This window comes from Gymnogyps californianus, unplaced genomic scaffold, assembly GCF_018139145.2.
Source record: "Gymnogyps californianus isolate 813 unplaced genomic scaffold, ASM1813914v2 HiC_scaffold_38, whole genome shotgun sequence".
Classification (NCBI taxonomy): domain Eukaryota; kingdom Metazoa; phylum Chordata; class Aves; order Accipitriformes; family Cathartidae; genus Gymnogyps; species Gymnogyps californianus.
The window spans coordinates 252,575-277,033 of NW_026114268.1; the positions used below are offsets into that span (position 1 = coordinate 252,575).

Consider the following 24,459-nt stretch of genomic DNA (forward strand, 5'->3'; position numbering starts at 1 on the left):
GCTCTCAAGAGGGTGCTGCATGGGTCAGCGCTGCTCAAAGCTCCACATCACCCACAGGGCATTCCCAAGGGGATGTTTGAAAAGGAAGGGGCTACCTGAAAGGGAAGGTGCTTCCTTAGTCTTCAATTTCATGCTGGGGGGGGTGTAAAGGGGAAAGGAGCTGCTAACTTTTGAAAAGTGACTGAGATTCTTGAACTGTTACGTGGCATGATCAGTAAGTCTGCTAGGAACCTCATAAACTACCTTTAAGTACCCCTCAGCCTACAGGCAGCACCAGCATCACCTTTGCTGGCAACATTGCAGTTTGTCTGACCTGCTCTTTACCGGCTGCAAGCAGGGAGGTGTCCCTAGACAGTGTCCTCCCATGGGCAGTAGAAAACTGTAGTAGGGCAGAACTGAGAGCACAGACAGTGGGATGGGGTGTCTCAGAATTTGCTGTGAGGAAAACGATGTGGGGCAGAGAAGCAGGTGGAAAAGTTCCAGGGAGCAAAGGAGAGGGCAGGGAAGAAGACAAAACTAAAATGGGAATGTCATGGGAAAGAGGATTGCGAAAACTCCCTGTCATCCCCTCCAGTGCAACCCCTTCCCTCTGAGCAAGCCCCCTTGCCTCCTCTCTGACCCAGCAAAGTCTCTGCCCTCATGGCCAGGGGGCACAAGGCATCAGCTGCCCCCTCTGCAGCCAGAGCTCCAGCGAGGAGCGGTGCCTCTCTCCAGCCACATGCCCATTTCCCTCTGCAGAGCACAGGGGCTCAGTACAACTGCCTTGCAGCATTGCTGTCTGGGAGGCTGCGTGCACGGCTGGTCAAGGTGACAACTTTCTCAAGTGCCTTTGTCTCTCTTCTTGCCTCCCTTGGCAGAACGATCTTGGTGCTGCTCCTTCTTTTCCCACCTGTCTGGGCTGCTCCTGTTATTGCTCTTGGGCTCTGTGGGGTTGGGGGAGTTTCAGACACCGAACCTTTAAGCTTTTCTAGGCAGGGGTCTGCGTGGGAGTGACGTGCCCCAGCCTCCCTTCTAACCCGTGGGGCTCCAGGAAATGTGGGCTGTGGGCTTGGGAAACGAATGGCTCTCCCCAAAGGAGATCCTCTCTGTAGGACACTTGACCATTTCCCTGCAGTGTCCTGCCAAGCTGAGAGCTTGACACCAGACACAGCTGTCTCACAGCATCTTTGTGATATCAGAGATACCCATACAGAAGCCCCAGAGATGCTAAGATTATGGAAGTGGTGTTGAGCAGCTGTATCTGGGCAGCTGAAAGGTGCCCTGCGTGCTCTTGCCTCTAGGCAAGATGTGGTGTCCATCCTCAGGCGCCCTGTGAAAGAGGGAGAAGTTTGGAGAGCTGGGCTTTAAATCTGGACTCCTCTCCTCTCAGCAGGGTCCAGTTCCTTTTAAGGGGAACATACGACTGTGATCATCCTCCAACTCAAGCCCATGCGAGTGCAGGGCAGCTGGGAACAAGACTGGTAGAGCAGCTCCCCTCAGCCTGCACTAAGTGACAGCGAACTCTTTTGCCACTCAGGTCTCACGATAGAAATGTTGAGGATTTCTACCTTTGAAAAAGACTCCCCAGGTAGGACAGGAGTATCTAAAAGAAGAAAAAAAACAAAACAAAAAAATAAAATATTTTAGTTTTATTCCTTGAAAAGTCTCTCCTAACTTCTCACTGTCTTTTCCTTCTTCAACAGTGCCCCATGCCCAGAGGCAACAGATGTCCAACAGCAGCTCCATCACCCAGTTCCTCCTCCTGGCATTCGCAGACACACGGGAGCTGCAGCTCTTGCACTTCTGGCTCTTCCTGGGCATCTACCTGGCTGCCCTCCTGGGCAACGGCCTCATCATCACTGCCATAGCCTGTGACCAGCATCTGCACACCCCTATGTACTTCTTCCTCCTCATAGTGCAAACCCCTGCACTACGGGACCCTCCTGGGCAGCAGAGCTTGTGTCCACATGGCAGCAGCTGCTTGGGGCAGTGGTTTTCTCAGTGCTGTCCTGCACACGGCCAATACATTTTCCATACCACTCCGCCAAGGCAATGCTGTGAACCAGTTCTTCTGTGAAATCCCCCAGATCCTCAGGATCTCCTGCTCGCTCTCTTACTTCAGGGATTTTGCAGTACTTGTGGTTACTGTCTGTTTAGTGTTGGGATGTTTTGTTTTCATCGTGCTGTCCTATGTGCAGATCTTCAGGGCCGTGCTGAGGATCCCCTCTGAGCAGGGACAGCACAAAGCCTTTTCCACATGCCTCCCTCACCTGGCCGTGGTCTCCCTGTTTATCAGTACTGGCACATTTGCCTGCCTGAAGCCCCCCTCCATCTCCTCTCCATCCCTGGACCTGGTGGTGGCAGTTCTGTACTCGGTGGTGCCTCCAGCAGTGAACCCCCTCATCTACAGCATGAGGAACCAGGAGCTCAAGGAGTCCATTAGGAAAGTGATTTCATGAATGTTTGTTAATATTGATAAACTTTCCATCACTCTTTACAAATGACATCTAGTGTATCCCAGTGCAGGCCTGTACTCTGTTTATCGTTTTATCCTTTTTTTGTTAGCATTACCTGTATTGTTATTTATGGTTATTATGTTCCTATACAATTTTTTGTATTCAGCTCACTCTCCTGAGAAATGAACCCTGTATAAAAGTTTTTCAAGCACCTTAAACCTGTATAAAATTTTTCTAACACTGTTTCGGAGCTGACTCTCTCGTAGCGTCTCTGTAATATAATTACATCTCCCCTGTGCGGTTCCTCAAGATTTTCCTGTTCTTCCAAAACTGATGTCAACAACAGGCCTAGGAATTTCACCCCAAAAGGGCCTGAATAAAAAGCTCATTGTCACCTTGGTAGCTGTTAGAGAACAAGGCTTGGATTTAGGATACATCCGTTGTTGTCTATTGACAGTGGAGGTGGTGAATGGTCACTGAGATACTGTCATACTGTGCTGTCCCAATACATGACAGGGCAGAGGACATCCTCCAGGAGAGGAATCTGAAGCTGCCTGGTGAGCCCGTGAGATATGCATGGACTGCACGTGCCTGGGGTGGGCACTGACAGGAGCCTCACAAAGTGAGAGATCGCCCAAGGTGGAGTCAACCAAAGGGAAAGCGGTAAATCCAGGTATCTGCAAGGAAACAAAGATGGACACAGCCAATCCAACACAGACCAAGTCCAACAGGCAACAGCACCTTTACAGCCACCACACCACCAGCAGCACTTACACAACCACGAGCAACACAACTGGCCCCATCCCGTTCCCCCTCTCAGGCTGATCTGGTGTGAAGGTTGCATGAGTGGTCCGTACATTCCTGGCAAAATTTGCCCACAGGCTCACACCACCCCCGCAGTCCCTCCAGTGTGGGCCTGGGCTTTGGGTCTGCCCAGACTCAGAGATATTACCCACTTGGCAGTTTTAGCCCTGGGCCTCTCCAGATCCTGGTGTCCTCCTCCTCCTTGCTAGCCCCACTTCAAATTGACCAACAAAGCATGTACATACACTCACACCCAAACACACACACAATAGCGAGCCTACTCACACAGCAAATAGCCAGGAGCAGAGTTTAATAAATGTCATAGTTTAACCCTGGTAGGCAGCTAAGCACCACACAGCTGCTCTCTCAGTCCCCCCCAGTGGGATGGGGGAGAGGATGGGAAAGGTAAAAGTGAGATGACTTATGGGTTGAGATAAAGACAGTTTAACAGGTAAAGCAAAAGCCGCACATGCAAGCAAAGCAAACCAAGGAATTAATTCACTGCTTCCCATCAGCATGCAGATGTTCAGCCATCTCCAGGAAAGCAGGGCTCTATAATGCACCCCCCTGCCTTGTTCTTCCCTGAGCTTGATATGCTGAGCATGACGTCCTATGGGACAGAAGATCCCTTTGGTCAGTTGGGGTCAGCTGTCCCAGCTGTGTCCCCTCCCAACTTCTTGTGCACCCCCAGCCTACTCGCTGGTGGGGCAGCGTGAGAAGCAGAAAAGGCCTTGACGTTGTGCAAGTACTGTTCAGCAATGACTAAAAAATTGGTGTGTTATCAACACTGTTTTCATCACAAATCTAAAACATAGCCCCATACAAGTTACTATGAAGATAATTAACTCTACCCCAACTAAAACCAGTATAATAAGCAGGACAGACCATAGTGATCAGGTACAGGGTTTGGCCACACCAGCACTGACCAGCCACCTCCCCACAGGCAGCTGGTCCCTTGAATCCCCCTCCTCCCTGCTCTTCCACAGGGGGCTTCTTCCATGATCCACCTTGACCCTTCCTTTTCTCTGCCCCAGTCTCCTTCCCAATTCATAACCCTCAGCAATTACTTTTCCCCATGGTTTCAGGTTTTCTCCATTTGTACCCAAACTTGAAAGTTTGGATACCGTTGCCTAGGTCCTCCGGGACTTCAGTGGCATCACTGATGGCTTGAACCACCCCACAATCTGCTGGGACGGCAGCAGGGCTGAGCACAAGCAACCCAGGAGATTCCCACAGGGTGTGGAAGACAGCGTTTTGACACAGACACTGGATGAGCTGACGAGGGCTGGTCTCTTACTGACAGACAGAGCAGATCTGGCTGGGGATGGGAAAGATGAGGGCAGCCATGGCTGCAATGACCATGAGCTGGTGGAGAAGCAGGACAACTAACAGAATGACAGTGCAGGACTGCAGGAGAGCTGATTTCAGTTAGCTGAGGATCTGCTTGGGCTGTCCTGGAGGCCAAAGGGGGCCGTGAGTCCCTCTTGGATCTTCAGGGACAACGTCCTCCAAGCCCAGGAAGAAGCCAGTCTGATGCGCAGGGAGTCAAGCAGGACCTGGCAAGAGGTCAGCGTGGATGAACAGGGACCGCCCTGACTTAGGAGGTCAAACAGCAGAAGGAAGTGCAGGGAGGCTGGAGGGGGAACAGGCTGCCCAGGAGGCAGGCAGACACCTGGCCTGTGGGTGCAGGGCTGGATGGAGCTGGGAAAGGCAAAGCTCAGCGGTGGCTGGAAATGGCCATGCATGGGGAGGGCACCCAGAAGGGCTTCCTTGTCAGCCCAAGGAAGGCAGCTGAGGGAACCCTGGTCCCAGTGGCCAGTGGGGCAGGGGACGGAGTGACAAAGACAGTAGGACTACCGTAATTCCTCAGAACAAAGATTCTCCCTTTGAGAGTGCTGGTAGGAAATGGATTTTGCCGAGTAACTGGACACACCTATACATTTTTCTATACATTTACCTATACATTAATCCAGATATTCCCATATACTCACATACAGAGACAGATAACACGGATTTGATGAGATTAGTGCAAACTTGGCCATCCAACAAGACAGCATTTCACTGAAGCTTTTTACCCTGCTTTCCTCCATCAGGCAAGAGTGGTCAACACCTCCGAGCGAGACTCACTCTGTGCCCAGGGTTAGAGATGACATGGACAGTCGAGGGCAGGGAGTGTTTGGGGGCCCTGGGCTCTGTGCAAGACACAAAAATTATCTTTCTTAATGCTGTAGGCTTCAGTACGATGGAAATGTTGAGAACACTTTAAAAAAATGAAGCAACAAAGAAACAGAATGAAAGATGCAGAGTGAGGGAAATCTCCTATTGCAACTTTAAGCTTCAAACGGTGGTGGTGGTGTTCTCCTCCTTGCTTTGTTTTGTCTTTTTTCCTATACTGATCTCAGGGGGATTTTGTGTACTGCCTTTGTTTGCAAAGGCAAGCGATCATGAAATTGGGGTGGGATGCAGTTACATGGGAGCGTGGTGCCTGTGTAGGTGCCCTGGGACCCTCTGCCCAGGCTCCAGCTGCAGCTTCCAAGGGGCTCTGGTCTCCAGCAGGTCCTCTGTGACAGCTGCCAGTCCCAGGCAGGTACCTCAGGGACAATGGGTCCTCTGGAGGTACCACTGGATACTTATGGTTAGAGAGTGGAGTTCTGCCTGAAAACCTGAGAATTCAGGTGAGCAATTCCATTAGACTAGTACCGCCTTCTGTTATCTGTCATGGCCTGCAATTCCTCATGCTGTTATCTTGTCAGAGGCACCACAAGTCAGGGTGAGCCATCTGCACGCACACATTAACAGCTGGCCCAATGGAGCTTCAATCCTGGGGGACCCTGAAAAGCTCTGGAATTCGGCAAATAGAAACCTCACAAAGTTTTAGAAGGAGAAGCTGCCAGTCCTTCTTGGGGGACAGAATAACCCAAACATGAGGGCAGGCTGGGACCTGACCGGCTGAGGACTGTCTCCAAGGAGAAGGGCCAGGGCATTACGAGGGATGCCATAGGAGCCAGTGGTGCATGCTCAAAGGTAATAAGGCCCACTGCATTCGGGGCTGCATCAGAGTGAGTGTGGGCACCCAGACAAGGGAGTCACCATCCCCCTTGACTCAGCGCTGGTGTAACCAGCTCTGGACTAGTGTGTCTGGGTGTGGGGCTCCCCATTCTGGAGAAATGGGGAGGAACTGGAGAGGGTCCAGAGGCGATCTGCAAGAATGGGGTTTGGGGCCTGTGTTGAGAAGCTGAGGAACCTGGGCATCTGTAGCCTTTTGAAGTGGAGGACCAGGGCACTAGAGTAGTAGCCTTCAACTGCTTGAAGGGTGATTTCAGAGATGATGGAGCTTTTCTTGGTAGGGGGCAGAGAAGGAAACCTCCACAAAGTGCAGCTTGGAAGTTGGAGATGAGGGAAAAAAAATCTCAATCAAAAGGTAGTGTTGTGGTGCAAGAGGTCACCCAGAGGGAGTTTGGATCAGCCCATGGCTTTGTGTTTCAAGGAACAGCCAGTGAGGGCAGAAAGACATCAGTGAGGGCATAGAACTGCCAGGCTGAGAGCTAGGTGGGAAAGAAAGATGGGTGCCAACAGCCTGCAGGGAAAGAGGTGCAGGCATGAACAGCGTAACACAGCCTGCAGTAGAGATGGCCAAGGGCTCTGGCAAGGCTGAAAGGCCCAAAGGAACCAAGGTCTTTGTCCCCTTGGGTATGGCAGTTGCTTCTGCCACCGAGGCCTACCAGCAGAAACTTCCTTTTGAGGCTCTGGACTTAGTCCCTTCCTCACCCCTGCCTGGGGAGGCCCGGAGATGTTGCTCAGTTTTCCTACACTTGGCATTGCTCACCCTCACATCCCACTCCCCCAGGAAGAGCCCTGAGCCACGCGTGAGGGACAGAACCTGCCTTCCCAGGGGCCGAGGGTGAGGGCTTGGCCTTTCTGCTTCATAAAACAAACCAAGGGGTTTCGCAGCATTACAGCCACCTGCACAGTGCCTTTGCCTACCTGTAATCACAGCCTCCAATTATCTGCTCCAATGAGTCCATGGGGAGGCTTTGTCAGTAATGGCCCTCAGTGGAGCCCATTAATGCTTTAAGGAACTTTGGGTTTTGCTTCTGACTTGGACTTCTTGAGAGGTTTCTTCAATCTCCTCTCAGTATCTGAGGTTCATTTAATGAGCCCCAAAGGCACTATGGGGCTCATTAAAATACAGAAAGCCCTAACGAGCCATGTCTCTTCCTGTAATTTTCTTCAAGTCTTCAAGATTTGTACAGCTAATTAGAGAGGTCTCATGGTGTAGTTAAGGGGGAAGATTTCAAAGTGCACTGAACAAAAAAGATGCTTGATTTTAAAGGCTATTTTTTATTACTTTTCATTTTAAAGAAGAGGTGATGGAAGCATTCTCCAGTTGATAATAATGCAGACTGTCTCCTCAGGATGACTGGACAGGTATGGAAAGCAGTCCCTTCAGGTCTGACACTGTATGGACAACCCTGCTCCTCACTTCTCCAACCTCACCATTTCTGTCATTGGCCACCTGGGACTTACATCACTGTTCCTTGCATCAGACTTCTCCACCCAAGTCTGCAGCTGGAGGTTACAGCTCCTTCACACCAGCTCCCACCTGCTCTCCTCTGAGAACTGGCTGCACACAGGCACAGCAGGATTTGTCCTATTTGCAAGCAAAGTAACGCATGATAAAGTTTCATAAACAACAAAACACCCTCTGCAACCGTATGCTAAGTACAAGCTGCCTCTAATGAGGTTGCCTTACAAGGGATAATCTTAGGAGAAATATTTTAGGTAGGTAGATAAAAAAAGGTAAATATAAATGTAATAAACGAGTTGGCTAAGGAGACAATGAGACTACTGAAAGACAGGCAAGCTTTTAACTCCCTGAAGCTCAAAGCAGCAACCAGATAGGTGAGAGGTATCTGAATGAACAAAGAGGAGGAGAAGGAGAAACTGGGAGAATAATTACAATGGCCTTTGTCTAGACAGTGTGCATCTGAAAAGATGACTTTAGAAACGGCCATTGTATCAGGACAGGGGAAAGTATATGAAAGATTAGAGAAATTAAATACAGCATATAACAGGCACAATAGTGGTACTGAAATTACAGGGGAAGATCAATATTTCTTTGGACTATCCCTTTTGAAAGGTCATGGCATTGGTAGAGGTCTCTTGTGAGTGAGGACAAGCAATTGTTGCACCCATCTTTGGAAGAGGCCAAAAGTGCAACCCAGAGAACCACAGGCTGTACAAGCTCACTTTGGTGAGGAGCGTATGGTGAATGGAGTTAAATTCAGTTGGCGGCCGGTCACAAGTGGTGTTCCCCAGGGCTCAGTGATGGTGCCGGTTCTGTTTAATACCTTTGTCAATGATCTGGATGAGGGGATCGAGTGCACCCTCAGTAAGTTTGCAGATGACACCAAGTTGGGTGGGAGTGTTGATCTGCTTGAGGGTAGGAAGGCTCTACAGAGGGATCTGGACAGGCTGGAGCGATGGGCCGAGGCCACTTCTATGAGATTCAACAAGGCTCAGTGCCGGGTCCTGCACTTGGGTCACAACAACCTCATGCAACGCTACAGGCTTGGGGAAGAGTGGCTGGAAAGCTGCCTGGCGGAAAAGGACCTGGGGGGTGTTGGTTGACAGCCAGCTGAAGATGAGCCGGCAGTGTGCCCAGGTGGCCAAGAAGGCCAAGAGCACCCTGGCTTGTGTCAGAAATAGTGTGGCCAGCAGGACTAGGGAAGTGATTGTCCCCAGATACTCGGCACTGGTGAGGCTGCACCTTGAATACTGTGTTCAGTTTTGGGCTCCTCGCTACAAGACAGACTTTGAGGTGCTGGAGCGCGTCCAAAGAAGGGCAACGAAACTGGTGAAGGGTCTAGAGAGCAAGTCTTATGAGGAGCGGCTGAGGGAACTGGTGGTGTTTAGCCTCGAGAAAAGGAGGCTGAGGGGAAACCTTATCACTCTCTACAACTACCTGAAAGGAGGTTGTAGCGAGGTGGGTGTTGGTCTCTTTTCCCAAGTAACAAGCAATAGGACAAGAGGAAATGGCCTCAAGTTGCACCAGGGGAGGTTTAGATTGGATATTAGGAAAAAATTCTTCTCCAAAAGGGTTGTCAAGCACGGGACCAGGCTGCCCAGGGAAGTGGTTGAGTCACCAGCCCTGGACGAATTTAAAAGATGTGTAGATGGGGCACTTAGGGACATGGTTTAGTGATGGACTTGGCAGTGTTAGGTTTATGGTTGGACTCGATGATCTTAAGGGTCTTTTCCAACCTAAATGATTCTCTGATTCTCTGATTCTATGACTTGAAGCACACGGAGGCGGGGAAAGTTCTTATGTCAGGCACAAACACTGAAGCTCTGACACCACATTGACCCGTTATCTGACAGCGGTTCAAAAGAAGCATTTTTACCTCACCACGTGCCTTCCTTGTGCTTATTCGGGTCACTGCCCTGGAACACGCCAGGAGCACAGGCACCACCGGTACTGGAGGTGAGCCATGAGCGATGCCCCGCCGACCAGTTGCCAGCAGAATTCCCGCCCCATCCCAGCTGCCTCAGGGGCCATTTGCCCTGGAAGTCGCTCCCCTCTACTGGTCACGTGCTTTGTTGTGATTGGCTGGAAGGAGCGGCCACCCTTTCTGGTTTACACGGAAATATATCTGACCCAGAAGGCCCTTCCCCTGCATACGCAGGGACTGCCATTTTGTTTTGGCCACCATTTGAGGGCGGGGGCTGCCATTTTATGCACGAGTGCCACCATTTTATGGGAGTGAGCTGCCAATTTCTTAAACATCATACTGCTCTGTGATTGGCTGATGGCCATTGCTTGACAGCACCAAACCCATGTGTTCTCAGGAAATCTTATCATTGGCTGGCAAGAGGAGCCTCCCCTCCCACTGCGCCAGAAGCGCATCAGCAAAGGAAGCACCCTGTCATTACACACTGGGAGGCCACCACTTCTGACAGCCTCGTTCCTCCCATGTTTTCATACTGCATTGTGGTTGGCTGGCAGCCATTTCTTGACACTGTCATACGCACGTGTTCTCATGCAGCCCTGTGATTGGCTGCCTGCCTCTTTGGGCAAGGAAGTGCTCGGATGTCAAAATATGTACCTTTATAGCAAATATATACATTTTTAGGTATATATATAAAACTGAGTGTATAATATGTATAAATATATTTTTTTTATTTATTTATGATCAGAGACAGTATTTTAAATGTATATACCTCTATACATGTATATATGTGTACACATTTATATATGTATAAACATTTACAGAGCCCGTGAAATTAAATACCTGTAGCCATTACAACATAGGTATAAAACGGATAAAACCACCTTTAGTAAGAGCTAATGGAATGAATAATTAGAGTTTAAATGTGAACAGACAGAAAAGGAAAAAGCTGGGTCGAGGTCCCCCACTTTACCAGGCTGCAGAACATGCCCTGACATGTCTGGGGCAGGGGGAACTTCAAGAGGGCAGAGGGGACCCAAAGGGTGGGGAGGACATAGACAAGCTGGAACATGCCCAAGGGCTATGACCCCCTCCTAGGAGACCACCAATGGGCCCTTCGCGCAAATCCTGTAACATACAAAGAAGAGCCCAATCCTGTGAGCCGGACTGGAAAGCCCCCACATCCCTGCCCAGCCCAGCAGGATGGCCATGCAGGGTACTGGGGCAGACTCTGAGCTTTTCTCAGTGCTGCAAGACACAGGCAACGCTGTCTGCGAACATGGAAAACCAGGACAAAACGCCAGCTTCAGAAGCATATGTGCATGGGGACAATACAGAAAAGACCCGAAGGGGATCCCAAAAAAGACCGTGTGAACCAGAGGAACTAGCCAATGAGCCCATGAACCACAGACTGGATTTTGAGGTGCCAGAGAGGTAGGGTGGTGGTGGGGAATTCCGTTTCCCCATGGTTGTGGGGGATCTCCTAGCTACCTGTAAGACTACTGTGGGGTGCAGGCTGGTGCTATATCGATTTCCTTGTCCTTAGGTTGATGACCTGATTGAATGTTTCAAAAAGCTCTGGCTGAGTGAATGAGGGGAGAAGTCAGGCGTGTGCTGGGATTTGTCGAGGTCCACCTGAGCCACACCAGCCAAACCCAGTATGCTGTGTGTATGTCATGTCAAAGGATGGGGAAGGAGGGAGTGGTGGGTGCAAATGCATTGAATAGTGTAGGACCTGTGCAGGATGCACACGGTATGGAATAAGGGGTGGAGATTGTACTGAGTCTGGCTGGGATGGAGTTAATTTTCTGCTCAGCAGCCCCTATGGTGCCGAGCTTTGCCCTGGTGGCCAAAACAGCACTGGTAACACACTGACATTGTAGCTATTGCTGAGCAGCACTTGCACAGCATCAAGGCCTTCTCTGTTTCTCACTGTGCCCCGACAGTGAGGAGGCTGGGGGCGGCAAGGGTCTGGGAGGGGACAAAGCCGGGACAGCCACCCCAACTGACCAGAGGGATATTCCACACCATGTGATGTTATGGTCAGCACTAAAACTGGGGGAGTGGGGGGTGTTCTTCAAAGTATCCTTTGCTCAGAGACTGGCTGGGCTTTGATTTCCTGCTGTGAGTGATTACTTCTCCACTTATTAAACTGTCTTTATCTCAAGTCATGAGATTTTTTCCCTCACTTTTGTCCTTCCAGTTTCCTCCCCCATCCTGCTGGCGGGGCGTGAGCAAGTGACTGGGTGGGGGCTGCCACATGGGGTCATCCCACCATACGAGCACATAGCAACTAGGTTGGTATGTGCTTGTGAGATCACTGGTGCCCGAGTAGATCATAGGCTGGGAGCTGGCACATGGCTTGTGTAAGTGGTTGTGAGATTACTGATACCTGAGTAGCTGATAGGCCAAGCGCATGCACGTGACTTGTGTCAGAGCTTGTGAGGTCACTTGTGCCTTTGTATCATCTTGTAGGCGAGCAGATAGCAAGTGGAGGGATATGTGGTGATCAGGTCACTGGTGCCTGAGTAGCTGATAGGCAAGAGGGAGACACATGGCTTGGGTATGTACTTGTGATGTCACTCTTGGCTGAATAGCTGATAGGCCAGGACCAGGTGCATGGCCTGTATAGGTGCATGTGAGGTCACTGAAGGCTGAGTACCCCAACAGCGAGTACACGGTGAATGGGTGTACGTGACTTGTGAGGTCACTGGTGCCTGAGTAGCTGATAGGACAGGAGCAGGCATCTGGCAATGTCCTGGTTTTGGCTGGGATAGAATTAACTTTCTATGTAGTGAAAGAGTGAGCGAGCAACTGTGTGGAGCTTAGCTGCCAGCTGGGGTTAAACCATAACAGGTACGTGTAGGTTGTTTTGAGGTCACTGGTGCCTGGGTAGCTGATAGGGCAGCAGCAGGCCCCTAGTTTGTGTCAGTGGGTTTGAGGTCATTGGTGTCTGAATAGCCGATAGGCTAGGAGCAGGCCAATATCAGACGTAGAGGCTATGACATCACCTGTGGCTGAGTAGCAGATAGGCCAGGAGCATGGACATGGCTGTATGTGAGCTTGTGATGTCACTGCTGCCTGAGCAGCTGATAGGTCAGGAGCTGGCACATAGCTTGTGTAGGTGCTTCTGATGTCACCAAAATAATATTTAGACCATGCCCAAATATGGCTTTTTGGAAGAAGCATCGTCAGCAGAACTCCATACACCGCACACACGTGTGTGACAATATGTAACTCATGAGCACACAGCAGTGGCAGTAGGAGGGTGTGAGGTCACGTCACCGATGGCACCCCATGGCCATGTGGCTCGGTGTAGAGCAGCCATGTGCATCAGAGGGGCATCACGAGGGATGGGAGCCGCCCGGCCCCGTGTCTGCAAGGCCGAAGGAGCAGCCCCTGCAGCCCTGGCTGGAGCAGTTGGGGTGGGGGTGGCTCGGGGGCACCGCAGGGATGTGCCTGGGCACGGTGCCAGGAGGAAACCACAGGCTTCCTGCCCGGGCGCTGCAAGGGGAGTGCGGCAAGCGCTGCGAGGCCACGTGGGCTGTGGTTTGTGCACCTGCAGGCTCCAGCTCCCGATCTGCCTGCGGGGAATAACAGCCCCTCGGTGACACGCTGAGCATCAGGGACACGTCTGAGCCTCTGGGCTACATGTCTGCTGCCAGGGCAGGGACATGTCCCAGGTTCGGCTCCTGCGAGGGACCCACCGTGGGGCTCCCCAGGGAGGGACGGGCGAGCCAGCACTCCTGGGATGGAGCTCTTGTCCTGGCCAAGGACTTTTCCCAGCAGCTGCTTCCAGCAGAGCAGGGTCTGTAGCAGGGGCAGGGGTGTTTCCTTTCCATCCTGACACAGACCCGGTGCAGTCCCAGCTCCATGGTTCCCATGGCATGGGGATGGCTGGACACTCGTGCCTTGGGCTCTTGGATGTGCCCGGCGTAGGAGATGCTCAGTGCCCTGGTCCACACAGCAGGGTTTGAGGGGTGAAAAAGCCGTTTCCCCCCCTACAAGCAGCCCTGTCCTGTGACACCTCCCCACCACAGTGACGTGACACCTGCAGCGGAGCCATCCTTCATATATGGTCATGAATGGCGCTGGAGAAGTTCATTGGAGGGCTGGGCTGTGTCGGAGGGGAGATATAGCTCCCGATAATGTCTAAAAAGGTGCTGCTGCTTCGATTGGTTCCTCCTGCAGCTGGGCTGGCATCTGCAGAGCTATATTGGCCTGCCATTGCTGTTGTCTCCGTGAGTCTCTGGGAGCTGCGACGGGAGTGGGGTGCAGCAGGGTGTGGAGGCAGGGCAGGAGGCTCAGGATGGGGACGGAGGAACTCCTGCCTCCTGTGCTGTGGCTACTCTTCTGGGTGCAGCTGTGCAGGGGTAAGTGCCGGTTCCCTTGTCCCACAGGCTGGAGCCAGCGGGCACCAGCAGGGTCATCGAGATTCCTCCGGGAATGCGGTTTCTTTTCAGGTGCCACTGAGGTGAGGGTCAGAAGGTGCTCAAGTCCATTGACCCGGTGCCTTTCCCTGTGCCTCTCTGGGTGGGAGAGGGTATTTCTGTTTTCAAGGCTCCTGTGTTTATGGCAACATGTGCCTGGCTGCATTTATAGACACGCCATCCTGGGGTACGCTTTTGGGGCTCCTTGTTCCTGAGCACTGTGCCCCTGGAGCTGGGGATGGCCCAGCTGGTGACAGCAGCACTCAGCGATCCCCAGGGCGCAACCAATCTCTGGGATGCCTCAGAGGGTTTGTGTGCTGCTCACTGCCCGCTGGCTCCAGGGGACCCTGGCCCCAGGAGGGTAGTTTGTGCCCTATGGAGAGAAGGGGACTGGGGCATCTGCACCCACAGAGGGAGAGGAGGGATGCCCACACTGCCACAGGGACAGCACAGAGGGGAGAGGGCTTCCAGCCCGGTGCCTGTGAAATGGCCTGGGGCTCAGCGCTCTCCTGACTGATCCCATGTTGATTTTTGAAGCGGCTGCAGAGGTGAGGCTGGAGGATGGCGGAGGGCGCTGTGCTGGGAGAGTGGAGGTGAAACACCAGGGCCAGTGGGGCACCGTGTGTGGTGACTTCTGGGACATGGAGGCTGCTGCAGTGGTTTGTAAGCAGCTGAGCTGTGGATCTGCCCTCAAAGCTCATGACCAAGGACACTTTGGGGCAGGATCAGGCCCCATTTGGATGGATGATGTTGACTGTCATGGCACCGAGTCTGCCCTGTCTGACTGCACACACAATGGATGGGGTCAACACAACTGTGTTCACAGTGAGGATGCTGGAGTGACATGTTCAGGTAAGGGGTCAGCCCGTTCCCTGTCTTTGGGGCTGGGACAGGGGAAGGGACCTGGCTGTGCCCTCAGGGAGAAACGAATGGATGCCAGAGCAGGGCCTGGTGGAGGGGGTCACAGTGGTGAGCTGGGACTGTCATTGCTGGTGTCGCCAGTCCTGGGGAAAGAGCAATGGGAGCCCTCCCCGGGTGCCCACAGCCCACGCCGAGGTGGCTCAGCCCACCCTTGGTCAGTTCCTGGGGCTGGGAGATGAATCTCCCTCCCTGCCCCATGGTGTCTCTTGGTTCCCATCTTTCTCCTCCCATTCAGCCAGGACCTGTGTAGCATTGCCGGGGGCCGGGTCCCACCATGCCAGAGGCACTGGGAACTGCTCACGCAGCCACCAACAGCCCCAGGGAAGGGCACGAGATGGGCAGGGACTTTTGGGTTGTGCCCCCTGCCAGACACGAGTCCCTCAGCCCAAGCAAAGGGGATGTTCAGAGGGGAGGAGTGCTGGCCTTGGGCAGAAGAGCAGGGTGGCACGTGGCACCTCATCTCGTTCCCAGGGTCACCCCGCGAGAACCAGCCTATGGCGACACGGCTCTGTGCAGGCAGTAATGACCTCTCCTGCCTACCCCAGCCCCTGGCTGCCCTGTGCCACAGGGGCTTTGCCAGCACTTGCACTATCCTTGGTGCCTGTCCTTGCACTGGGAGCTTACGTCAGCCCAGGGCTGCTCCACTGCCCACGCTCCTGCCCTCTGCCCGGCCATGGGACGGGGAGGTGTGTGCCTGGCAGTGCGCTCTGGCCCTGGCTGAGGACCCCTTCCCTGGGCAGGCGCCAGAGCGGGATGCTGGTACAGACACTGACTGCAGATACAGCCGTGCCATACCTGTATCCTGTGACATGTCCTATCTTACGGCAGTACCCCAAGAGCCTGAGATCCCCTGAGAGAGGGATGTGTTTCTGGCAGCTCCAAGGGGTTCCTCAGCCTGGCCCTGAGCTAGGTGGGCAGAGCAGGCTGCAGCAGCCAACAGCGCCTGGGCCTGTCTCCCTGGGCCCCAAGCGCTCCAGACGCTGCAGTGCCTGGGCCTGGTGCCAGGAAGCCCGAGCTCTCTTTTGCAGCGGCAGTTTATCTGAGCAGTGCCTGCAGCTGGGGGTTTGGGAGAGAAGCAAGCCCACAAGTGCTGTGCTGGTGTCTGAAGAATGGCAGGGGGTCCTTGGTGTGTTTTTGCCATCAGCATCCACTGGGAGCTGCCGGGGTGCTCGTGGGGCTCTGCCTGCAGCTGCCTTGAAGATGAGGTGGGACATGGGCATGTAACTGCCAGAGGGTACTGGGAACTCGCAGGGATCTTTCATTGCTCCAGGATTTGTCCGGCTGGTTGGAGGGGACAGCCCCTGCTCAGGACGCGTGGAGATCCACGACAGGGACCAGTGGAAAACTGTGTGTGACTCAGACTTTGGTCCCAAAGCTGCTGACGTGGTCTGCAGGGACTGCAGTGTGGCGTGGCCCTGCCCATCACTGAGGCAGCTCACTTTGGAGAAGGAGTCGGTCCCATCTGGGACAGAGAGCTGCAGTGTGTGGGGAATGAATCCTTTCTCATGTCCTGCCCCAAAGGATCCCCCAGGGACCGGCCCTGCACCCATGCTGCGCATGTCACCTGCACACGTAAGGACTCAGGGTGGGGTGTTACACACGGGGGGTGTGCTGGGGACGGGGGAGCAGGGCAGGGACTTTGCTGTGCTGAGTGTGAGGACAGGAGGGGTGATGTGGTTGTCTAGAGCCCTAAAGTCGTGCAGCAGGAGGAGAAAGGCAGGCTGTCCATTTGGCCTCTTCTCAAGCTCCCGAAGGAGCATCTGCCCCTACTAATCCTTCTCTGTCCCCAGAGTACACAAGGTTCAGGCTGGTGAACGGCAGCACGGCGTGTGATGGGAGGGTGGAGGTCCAGGTGCTGGGGACCTGGGGCACCCTCTGTGCCTCCCGATGGGACCTCTTGGATGCCCACGTTCTCTGTCATCACCTCGACTGCGGGTTTGCCGAGTCCATTCCCAGAGGAGGGCATTTTGGGAGAGGAAGTGGCCCCGTCTGGAGAGACTCGTTCCACTGTGATGGGACTGAAGCCCACCTGGGACAGTGCCCAGTGACCACCCTGGGGGCCTCACTGTGCTCCCACGAGAACGACGCTGCTGTCATTTGCTCAGGTGAGTGCTGGGTAAACACTGGATTAACTCCATTTTTCCCTTGGGAGTGACACGGCCACCCAAAGCAGGGGACTCTGTGGCAGCACCGGGGTGAATTTCTCCCTGGAGAAACTCTGAATTCCCCAGGGGCAATCTGGAGGGCTTAGGCTGCTCAGACCGACCCCTCTGCCATGGGACAGCTGGGGAGGACTGAAGAGGGGCAGGCGTCTCTGCCCCCCGGGGCGGCAGCTCAGCCCTGTGGCCACCGCCAGGCCTGGGCTCCTCTGCTCTCCTGCTGTGGGACAGGCCCAGAACAGGGCTTCAGGGCTCAGCTCCACCCCTCTGGCTGCAGACAGCCCTGTCTCAGCTCCACAGAGAGACCCGCAGAGCCTGATCCCACCACCCACAGGGGCTGCCCGACTGCCCCCAGCAGCAGCAGCAGCAGCAGCAGCAGACCAGGGGAGTGAGCTGTAGAGCTGGGCTGGGCTTTGCCGTGGCTTCTGGTCAGCACAAGTCCCAAACTTGTCCCGTTTGCTTGGAAAGGCCTTCCTCACTCTGCTCCCTTCCAGGGACACTGCTTCCCAGTCCCCCATCCCCAGGGATGCAGAGGGGCAGAGACGTGTGGGCTGAGGTTGGACAAGGCTTGTCCCAGCACTGCCCGTCCCTGGGCCACCACCGGCTGCTGTTCCCTCCTGTGGGAGCTTCCCCACCTGCCTCAGCAGGGATGTATTGGGTGGCTCTGCCCTGCCGAGAGTAAAGCTGGTGTCTTGCTCGAGAAGGCTCAGGGACTGGGAAAGCAACCCGTGGAGCCCTGGCCCTGGAGCTCCAGGGTGCTGCAAGGGCACCAGAGCCTACAGACTTGCCACAGGTTTCTGGGGTCCGCGGTGCCATCAAGGGCTGGGGCATGGCTGCTCTCCCCAGGCTCAGCCAGCTCTGCATCCCTACGGCTGGTGGGTGGAGAGAGTCGGTGTGATGGACGTTTGGAGATCTTCCAGCATGGGATGTGGAGCAGAGTCCTGGATGACCAGTGGGACATGCAGGAGGCCAGCGTGGTGTGCCGGCAGCTGCAGTGCGGAAAGGCAGAGACAGCCTACACCTCCCTGAAGGCCCAGAGAGGGACGGGTCCTGTGGGGCTGCGAGGGGTCCGGTGCACAGGGCACGAGGCCAACTTGACTCTCTGCAACACCTCCCTGCCTGAGAGTGTGCTGGCAGCAGGGATTGCAGAGGACGTGGGGCCGTTTGCTGGGGTGAGTGGCGCTGCACAGGCCCCCCCAGGCTCTGGGCTGGGCGGGCAGCCGGCCCCTGATGGCTGCTGGGGTTTCTACCTGCTGCAGGGAGCCGACAGGTCCGGCTGGTGAATGGGCCCGGGCGCTGTGCGGGGAGAGTGGAGATCTACTACCAGGGCAGCTGGGGGACCATCTGCGATGACGGCTGGGACCTGCATGACGCCGCTGTCGTTTGCCAGCAGCTGGGCTGCGGAGGGGCGGTGGAGGCGGTTGGCTCCGCTCGGTTTGGGGAAGGCTCCGGTCAGATCTGGCTGGACAGCGTGAACTGCTCTGGGGCCGAAGCTGCTCTCTGGGACTGCCTGGCAGAGTCCTGGGGGCAGCACGACTGCTGGCACAAAGAGGACGCAGGAGTCGTCTGCTCAGGTCTGTGCTGGGAGCTGTGGGTGGGACCCCAGTGCCCAGGGAGGCTGGCACGAGGTTGGAGAGCCAGCAATGGCCGAGGCTGTTCCTGGCTGCCTCTGAGCCCCTGCCTGAGCCCATCCTGGGGACGCCCACACACAGGTCCCCTCAGTCCCACCGAGGGTCCCTGGGGAGCTCAGCTGTGCCCGAGGGTTAGCAGGAAGGGCAGGGCTGTCTGTCCATCAGGGACTTCTCTCTGCCCCTGGGTGCAAGGGGGACTTGCTGGCCATGCCTTTGCCTGGCTGAGGGCCTGCGCGTTGCAGGGGCATCCCTGCTCCCACAGCCCCGGACCAGCTTGTTCCCCTTTGGGGCCTTTCCTACCAGAGTTCGTGGCCCTGAGGCTGGAGAACAGCGATGGCTGCTCTGGGCGCCTGCAGGTTTTCTACAACGGGACGTGGGGGATTGTTTGCTCCAACTCAATGACTCCCAAAACGGTGTCGCTGGCATGCAAGTTGCTGGGCTGTGGGGACAGAGGGTCCCTGGAAACACGCCTGCCCTCTGGCAAGGTGTCTGGCCCTGCCTGGCTGGATCGCGTGGAGTGTGGGGAGAGAAACAACTTTTTCTGGCAGTGTCCCTCCACTCCCTGGGACCCACAGTCGTGCGATGACCTGCGAGACGAGACCCACATCACCTGCAATGGTAATTCTGAGCTAGCCAGGCACCAGCATCCCCCCAGCCCCTGCTCGCTGCTGGGCATTGTCAAAAGCAGAGACAGAGCCCACAGGGGCTTTTACTTTACGTGCCAGACCCTGCTGCTGCTGGTGGCACAAACGGGACTTCAGCTCTCAGAGCCCCACACATTCACCAGCAGTTGCCAGCCAGGCTCCCAGCAGAGCCCAGGGGGAGGCAGGCAGAGGTGTCTGCAGGCAAGGTCTCAGAAGAGACCAGCCAGGGCTCCCAGGAGCATCCCCTCCATGGACACCCTCCTGCTGCTCTGTGAACCAGGGGCCCTTTGGGGCTGAGCAGTCAGGGTCCCCCACATTGCCATGCGTGTTCCCTGAATGACCGGGATTCAGCTGCTGCCGTGAGTGAGGTGGCACAGGGAGGTGCGAGCAGAGCTCAGCCCCACTCTCTGCTGCACGACACCCCTGCAGCAGCCCCTTCACCACAGCATTTCCTTCTGCAGGGAGAGGGCCAGAAACACCCCCGACCCCAATGGCAGCGTGCCCCAACACCACGAGCTGCACAGGTAGCTGCTCCTCTGCGTGCCCCTCTCGCCTGGCAGGGCTCTGTCTGCTGTCCTGGTGCCATGGGAGGTCTCTGCCTTCTCCAGACAGGGAGAAGATTCGTGCCGTGGGAGGAGAGAATGGGTGCTCGGGCAGAGTGGAGGTCTGGTACCGTGGCTCCTGGGGGACAGTGTGCGACGACTCCTGGGACATGCAGGATGCTGAGGTGGCATGCAGGCAGCTGGGCTGTGGCCCCGCAGTGTCTGCTCTGGATGAGGCTGCATTTGGGGAGGGGACAGGCCCCATCTGGCTGGAGCAGGTGGAGTGCCGGGGTACAGAGCCATCTCTGCAGGACTGCTGGGCCCGGCCTGGAGACAGTGGTGCCTGCCGGCATAAGGAGGACGCTGGTGTGCGCTGCTCCGGTGAGCGGCAGGGCTGGGACCTCTCACGGGGGTATTGGTAAGGAGCCGGGGCAGGCATTTTCCCCGCTGGGTCCCAGAATGGCCCCAGAGCTCCTGAGAGCCAGACCATCCCTGCAGAGCATGGGAGCCTGGTGCCAAGTGGGCAGCAGCCTCTGTGGGGCTGGATGTCCTCCGGCCTCTGCCCACAGGGCTCTGCAGCCCCCAGGGCCACCTCCCAGGCTACCTGCACCATACTGCCCACAGCCCAGAGCAGGGCCCTGGGCTCTGTCCCGGCCACCCTGACCAGCTCCGCAGGAGGGGCAATTTGGGTGGGATGTGTCAGGGATGTCTGCGCAAACCACACACGCAGACACACACACACGGCGTGTCAGAGAGGAGGCTCCCTGGGACCCTCACACCCACCCTCTGAGCCCAGCTCTCCTTCTCCTCCTCTGCAGCTGCACCCAGGACAGCAGCACCAACCCCCGAGCAGGTAACCTGTCCTCCCCGCCACCACTGGGTCTTCTCGGGCCAGGCTGTGACCCACAGCCAGAGGGAAGGGGCTACTTGCCAGGGTGTGAAAATCCCAGGAGGAGGCATCGGGGTACTTGTTGGGGGGTTGGGGAGGGCTGTCATTTACCCAGTAGGGTGAGAGCTACCCCATCACTCTTGCCCCGGGGTCCCTTACCCCCACTGTAATGGGGGTCAGGACGGGTATGTCCCGGCCCCCCACCTCTCCCTGCCCTGGTGCTGCCCTTTCTGTCTTCCTGCCATGCAGATCCCACCCGGGACCGTCCAACTGGCAGCGGGAGAGTCTCATTGCCCATCATCATCTGCATCATCCTGGGAGCCCTTCTCTGCCTGCTCCTGGCCCTCTTGGCTGTGCAAAGCGCCAGGGCTGGGCGTAGAGGTGGGTCCTTTCCCTGAAGTCCTGGGCCAGGATGCCACCTGGCAAGGCCAGGGGTGCTGTTGGGTGTCAGTGAGTGGTACAGGCAGAGCTGGGGGGACAAGTGTGTGCTGCCTGCTGTCCCATATACTGTCCCATTGACTGCCTGACCAGCAGAAAGGGCTCCAGACACGGGGAGAGTTAGGGATGGGGCGAGGAGAGAAATGGCAGAGCTGGGCTGGGGGAGGTGGGAGCAGAGGAGAGACAGGCGAGGACGTGCCACTGGCAGCCCTCTGGGCAGCGCTGGAGAGGGCTCTGGGTCAGGTGAGATGCCAGGAGGAGCGCAGGGCAGCAGGGTCCATCCCCGTGGTTTCAGACCTCCAGGCTGTTCCTCCATCCAACCCTGAGCTCCCCCCAGCAGGGCACAGGCTGTGTTATGGATCCATGGGCAGAGCGGGGGCAGCTCCAGGAGGAGGGGAAAGGTGGGAGCTACTCCAAGCTCAGCAGCAGGGAGCTGACGCAGGGGCCAGAGGGGCAGAACAGCTATCTCTGAGGAGATAGTGTGAGGGCGTTGCTGCCCCAGACCATCTCTATGGGGACATTGCCCTCACTGAGGCAGTAGCGGTGACCGGACAGCACAGCGGGTCTGTGCTGTGGGGACAGCCCTGGGCTGGCCCAGGGCTGGGGGAGCAGAGTGGGGTTGCGTCCCCTCTCTGCCCATCTCTGGGCCAGCCATGCTTCTGTCTGCAGGTTCTGAGAGAGCTTGGGAGCCTTTTCCTGAGGCCGTGTACGAGGAGATTGGTTACAGCCCGGCGGGGGAGAAGCAGGAGAGGTTCAGCGGCTCAGGTGGGTGTGGGTTCTTCCCAGGGGCCACATCTGCAGGGCTCTTTCCACTGGCCCCCATTCCAGACTGACCCCCTGCAGCCCCCTGGCCCCTGGGGCGCTGGGGCCATGGCGGTCTGTGGGGAGAGCAGCCAGGTCCTGGGCCCAGGAGTGAAGCTTCCTCCCCACCAGCTCTGCCCATCCCAGCTGGGGACAGCCCCTCTCTTCCTGCCCCTGCACCCCATCTGACACCCGAGGGTGAGGGAAGGGGCTGTCCCGGGGCATCTCTGGGAGCCCCTTTGAGACAGGGTTGGTCCCAGGGGAGCAGGGTGAGTCCTGAGCCCTCCTCCCCACACAGCCCTGGTTCCCTGGGTCCCCCGTCCCCAGCAGCACTGACCACAAGGCAGGTCAGCAGAGCGCACTCCCATGACACCTGCTGCGCCTCTCTCCAGGCTCCTATTCAGAGGGGTCCCTGACCAAGCTGCAGCCGTACCCTGGGGACAGCAAGGAGGAGGATGGTCCAGGGTCAGCACCAGGTAATGGGGGGTAGGAGGGGGTTGATCTCCCTGCAGACATGTGATGGACAGCAGTGTCACTGAGTGTCACCGTCAGAGTTGGGGAGGACATGGGGGGGTCTCCTGTGGTGCTGCCAACACCAGTGTCTCAGCCCTGTGTCCCTGTGCATCCTCCCATCCTCTGCTCTGCAGGATGCATCTTCTCACTGTCACCAGCTCCCCTCTCCTTTCAGACATCCCTGTTCTGCCCGGAGGTGACCCAGTGGATGGCTATGATGATGCCAGGGAGGTTTCTGACCCTGGGGAGGATCCCGTGTCTGGACAGGGAGACTGGGAAATGCCCAGGGTGCCAGAGGAAGGAGCAGGGCCCAGGGATGCACCTGGAGGTGAGAGGGAAAGAGAGCGCTGCCGGTTCCTGGGGTGCCATCCCTGGTGCCGGATGAATTGCTGCTGTACTGAGAGCCCAGCCTCCTGGGACAGGGGAACCTGCTCCGGGAGTTTTCTTTGGGGGGACCAGGGGTTGGAGAGGGAGGTGAACATCTCAGGACTGGTGAGGAGAAGGGAGGAAGGTGATGTACAGACAAGGAGGGGTACCCCATGGGGTGAACGTGCAATGGCCGCCTTTGCTGCTGGCAGGGGCAAACCTGTGCTCCCAGAAAGTGCTGGTGCCCCTGGAGCTAAGGGAGATGCCTGGTCCCTGTCCCCAGAGAGCCGGGCTATGACGATGCTGAAGAGGTGTCTCTGGCACATCCCCCTGAGGACACGAAGGCTGTGACACCGGAGCTGGGTGCACAGCAGTCCCGGAGCCCCAGGCCAGGAGAGCCGGTCCCTGCCATGGGGCTGGGTGCAGCCAGGAGGGAGGAGATGTCTGTGCAGCTGGGAGAGCTGTGAGCACCAGGGAACCATCTCCCTTTAACCACGGGCAGCAGAAACCACCTGGAGTTTCCTCTACTTTTATTCCCATTTTTACGCCGTGCATCCATATCTGTTCTTATTAAAAGTCTCTGGGGGCTTTGACCCAGAGCTGGTGCTTGCCTGCCCAGGGGTCGGGGTGTGTCCCTGAGGCTGATCGCGTGGGAGCAGAGCACAAAGACATGGCAGTGGGGAAGGGGCACGTCTCAGGGACAACAGACCTGGGTTCAGGCTTTGTGGCTGCAAGAGCCCATGGTCCCTGGGGAATATTTCTGCTGACGGAGACATTTCCATCCTGCCAGCCACAGTTTCCAACAAAAATGGCTCTCTGCCAAGTTCCCATGATGCACCCAGTGGGAGCGCCCATCTCCTCACCCTGGGTTTCCCAGCTGCTCTTTCCCCCAGGCCCTGCCGGGGCCACGCTGGTCCCACAGTGCAGAGGCCACACCAGCTGCCATGTCAGGGTGAACCCTGGGCTGTGGTCCCACAGATGTGAGCCATAAGGTGCCCACAGTGCCCTGAACACCCCAGCCAGCCCCAGGGGGGATCATGGCCTGTGGATCACCTCCCACAGTGGTTAGGAGGCAGCTCTGCTCCCCACTGCCCCGGCACAGGGTGCAGAGCCACTTCCTGGGACACATGGGACTGGGATTCCCTCTCCTCTGGCTCTGCCGGGACCCCAGTCTCCATGGGCTGCTCCTGCTGCCCTGGGCCCTTGCAAACCCCTAGCACTCTTGTCACAGCTGCAGAGCTGCCTTCTTCCTGGGCAGGGGCTGTAAGGCCCACAGCAGCCCTGGGACCCCCTCCTCTTGCTGCACTCCAGCCCCCACCCCTGCCCTCCTGCTGCCTCGCAGGTACCAGAGGGATGGGGGCACCTTTCCCTCAGTGCTCTTGGAGGGCCAGGGGGATGGAGGAAGGATGCTTTTGTGCTGCAGCCCAAAGCCGTGGT

At 56.4% G+C, this 24,459-nt stretch overlaps 2 protein-coding genes across 2 annotated transcripts; both read left to right on the top strand.

Annotated features, from left to right (window-relative positions):
* Positions 1-1,904: 1,904 nt before the first annotated feature.
* Positions 1,905-4,628, top strand: LOC127028635 (olfactory receptor 14J1-like; the record flags this gene model as incomplete). Its single annotated transcript, XM_050914352.1, has 2 exons — positions 1,905-2,369; positions 4,374-4,628. Coding segments are annotated over 2 exons (720 nt in total), but the record flags the coding sequence as incomplete, so codon positions are not given.
* A 13,496-nt stretch (positions 4,629-18,124) lies between these two features.
* Positions 18,125-23,489, top strand: LOC127028636 (antigen WC1.1-like). Its single transcript, XM_050914353.1, has 9 exons — positions 18,125-18,370; positions 18,457-18,772; positions 19,133-19,447; positions 20,082-20,396; positions 21,154-21,285; positions 22,012-22,107; positions 22,536-22,619; positions 22,832-22,984; positions 23,308-23,489. The coding sequence occupies exons 1-9, from the start codon at positions 18,125-18,127 to the stop codon at positions 23,487-23,489; spliced, it is 1,839 nt and encodes a 612-aa protein (XP_050770310.1).
* Positions 23,490-24,459: the final 970 nt, after the last annotated feature.

What these genes read in the sequence shown, in the direction of transcription:
- LOC127028636 (XM_050914353.1), top strand. Translation starts at nt 18,125, where the DNA reads ATGTGGAGCAGAGTCCTGGATGACCAGTGGGACATGCAGGAGGCCAGC. An exon ending in CGCAGGAGTCGTCTGCTCAG is followed by an intron (nt 18,773 to 19,132) that starts GTCTGTGCTGGG and finishes CTTTCCTACCAG; the next exon opens with AGTTCGTGGCCCTGAGGCTG. An exon ending in CGCTGGTGTGCGCTGCTCCG is followed by an intron (nt 20,397 to 21,153) that starts GTGAGCGGCAGG and finishes CCTGCCATGCAG; the next exon opens with ATCCCACCCGGGACCGTCCA.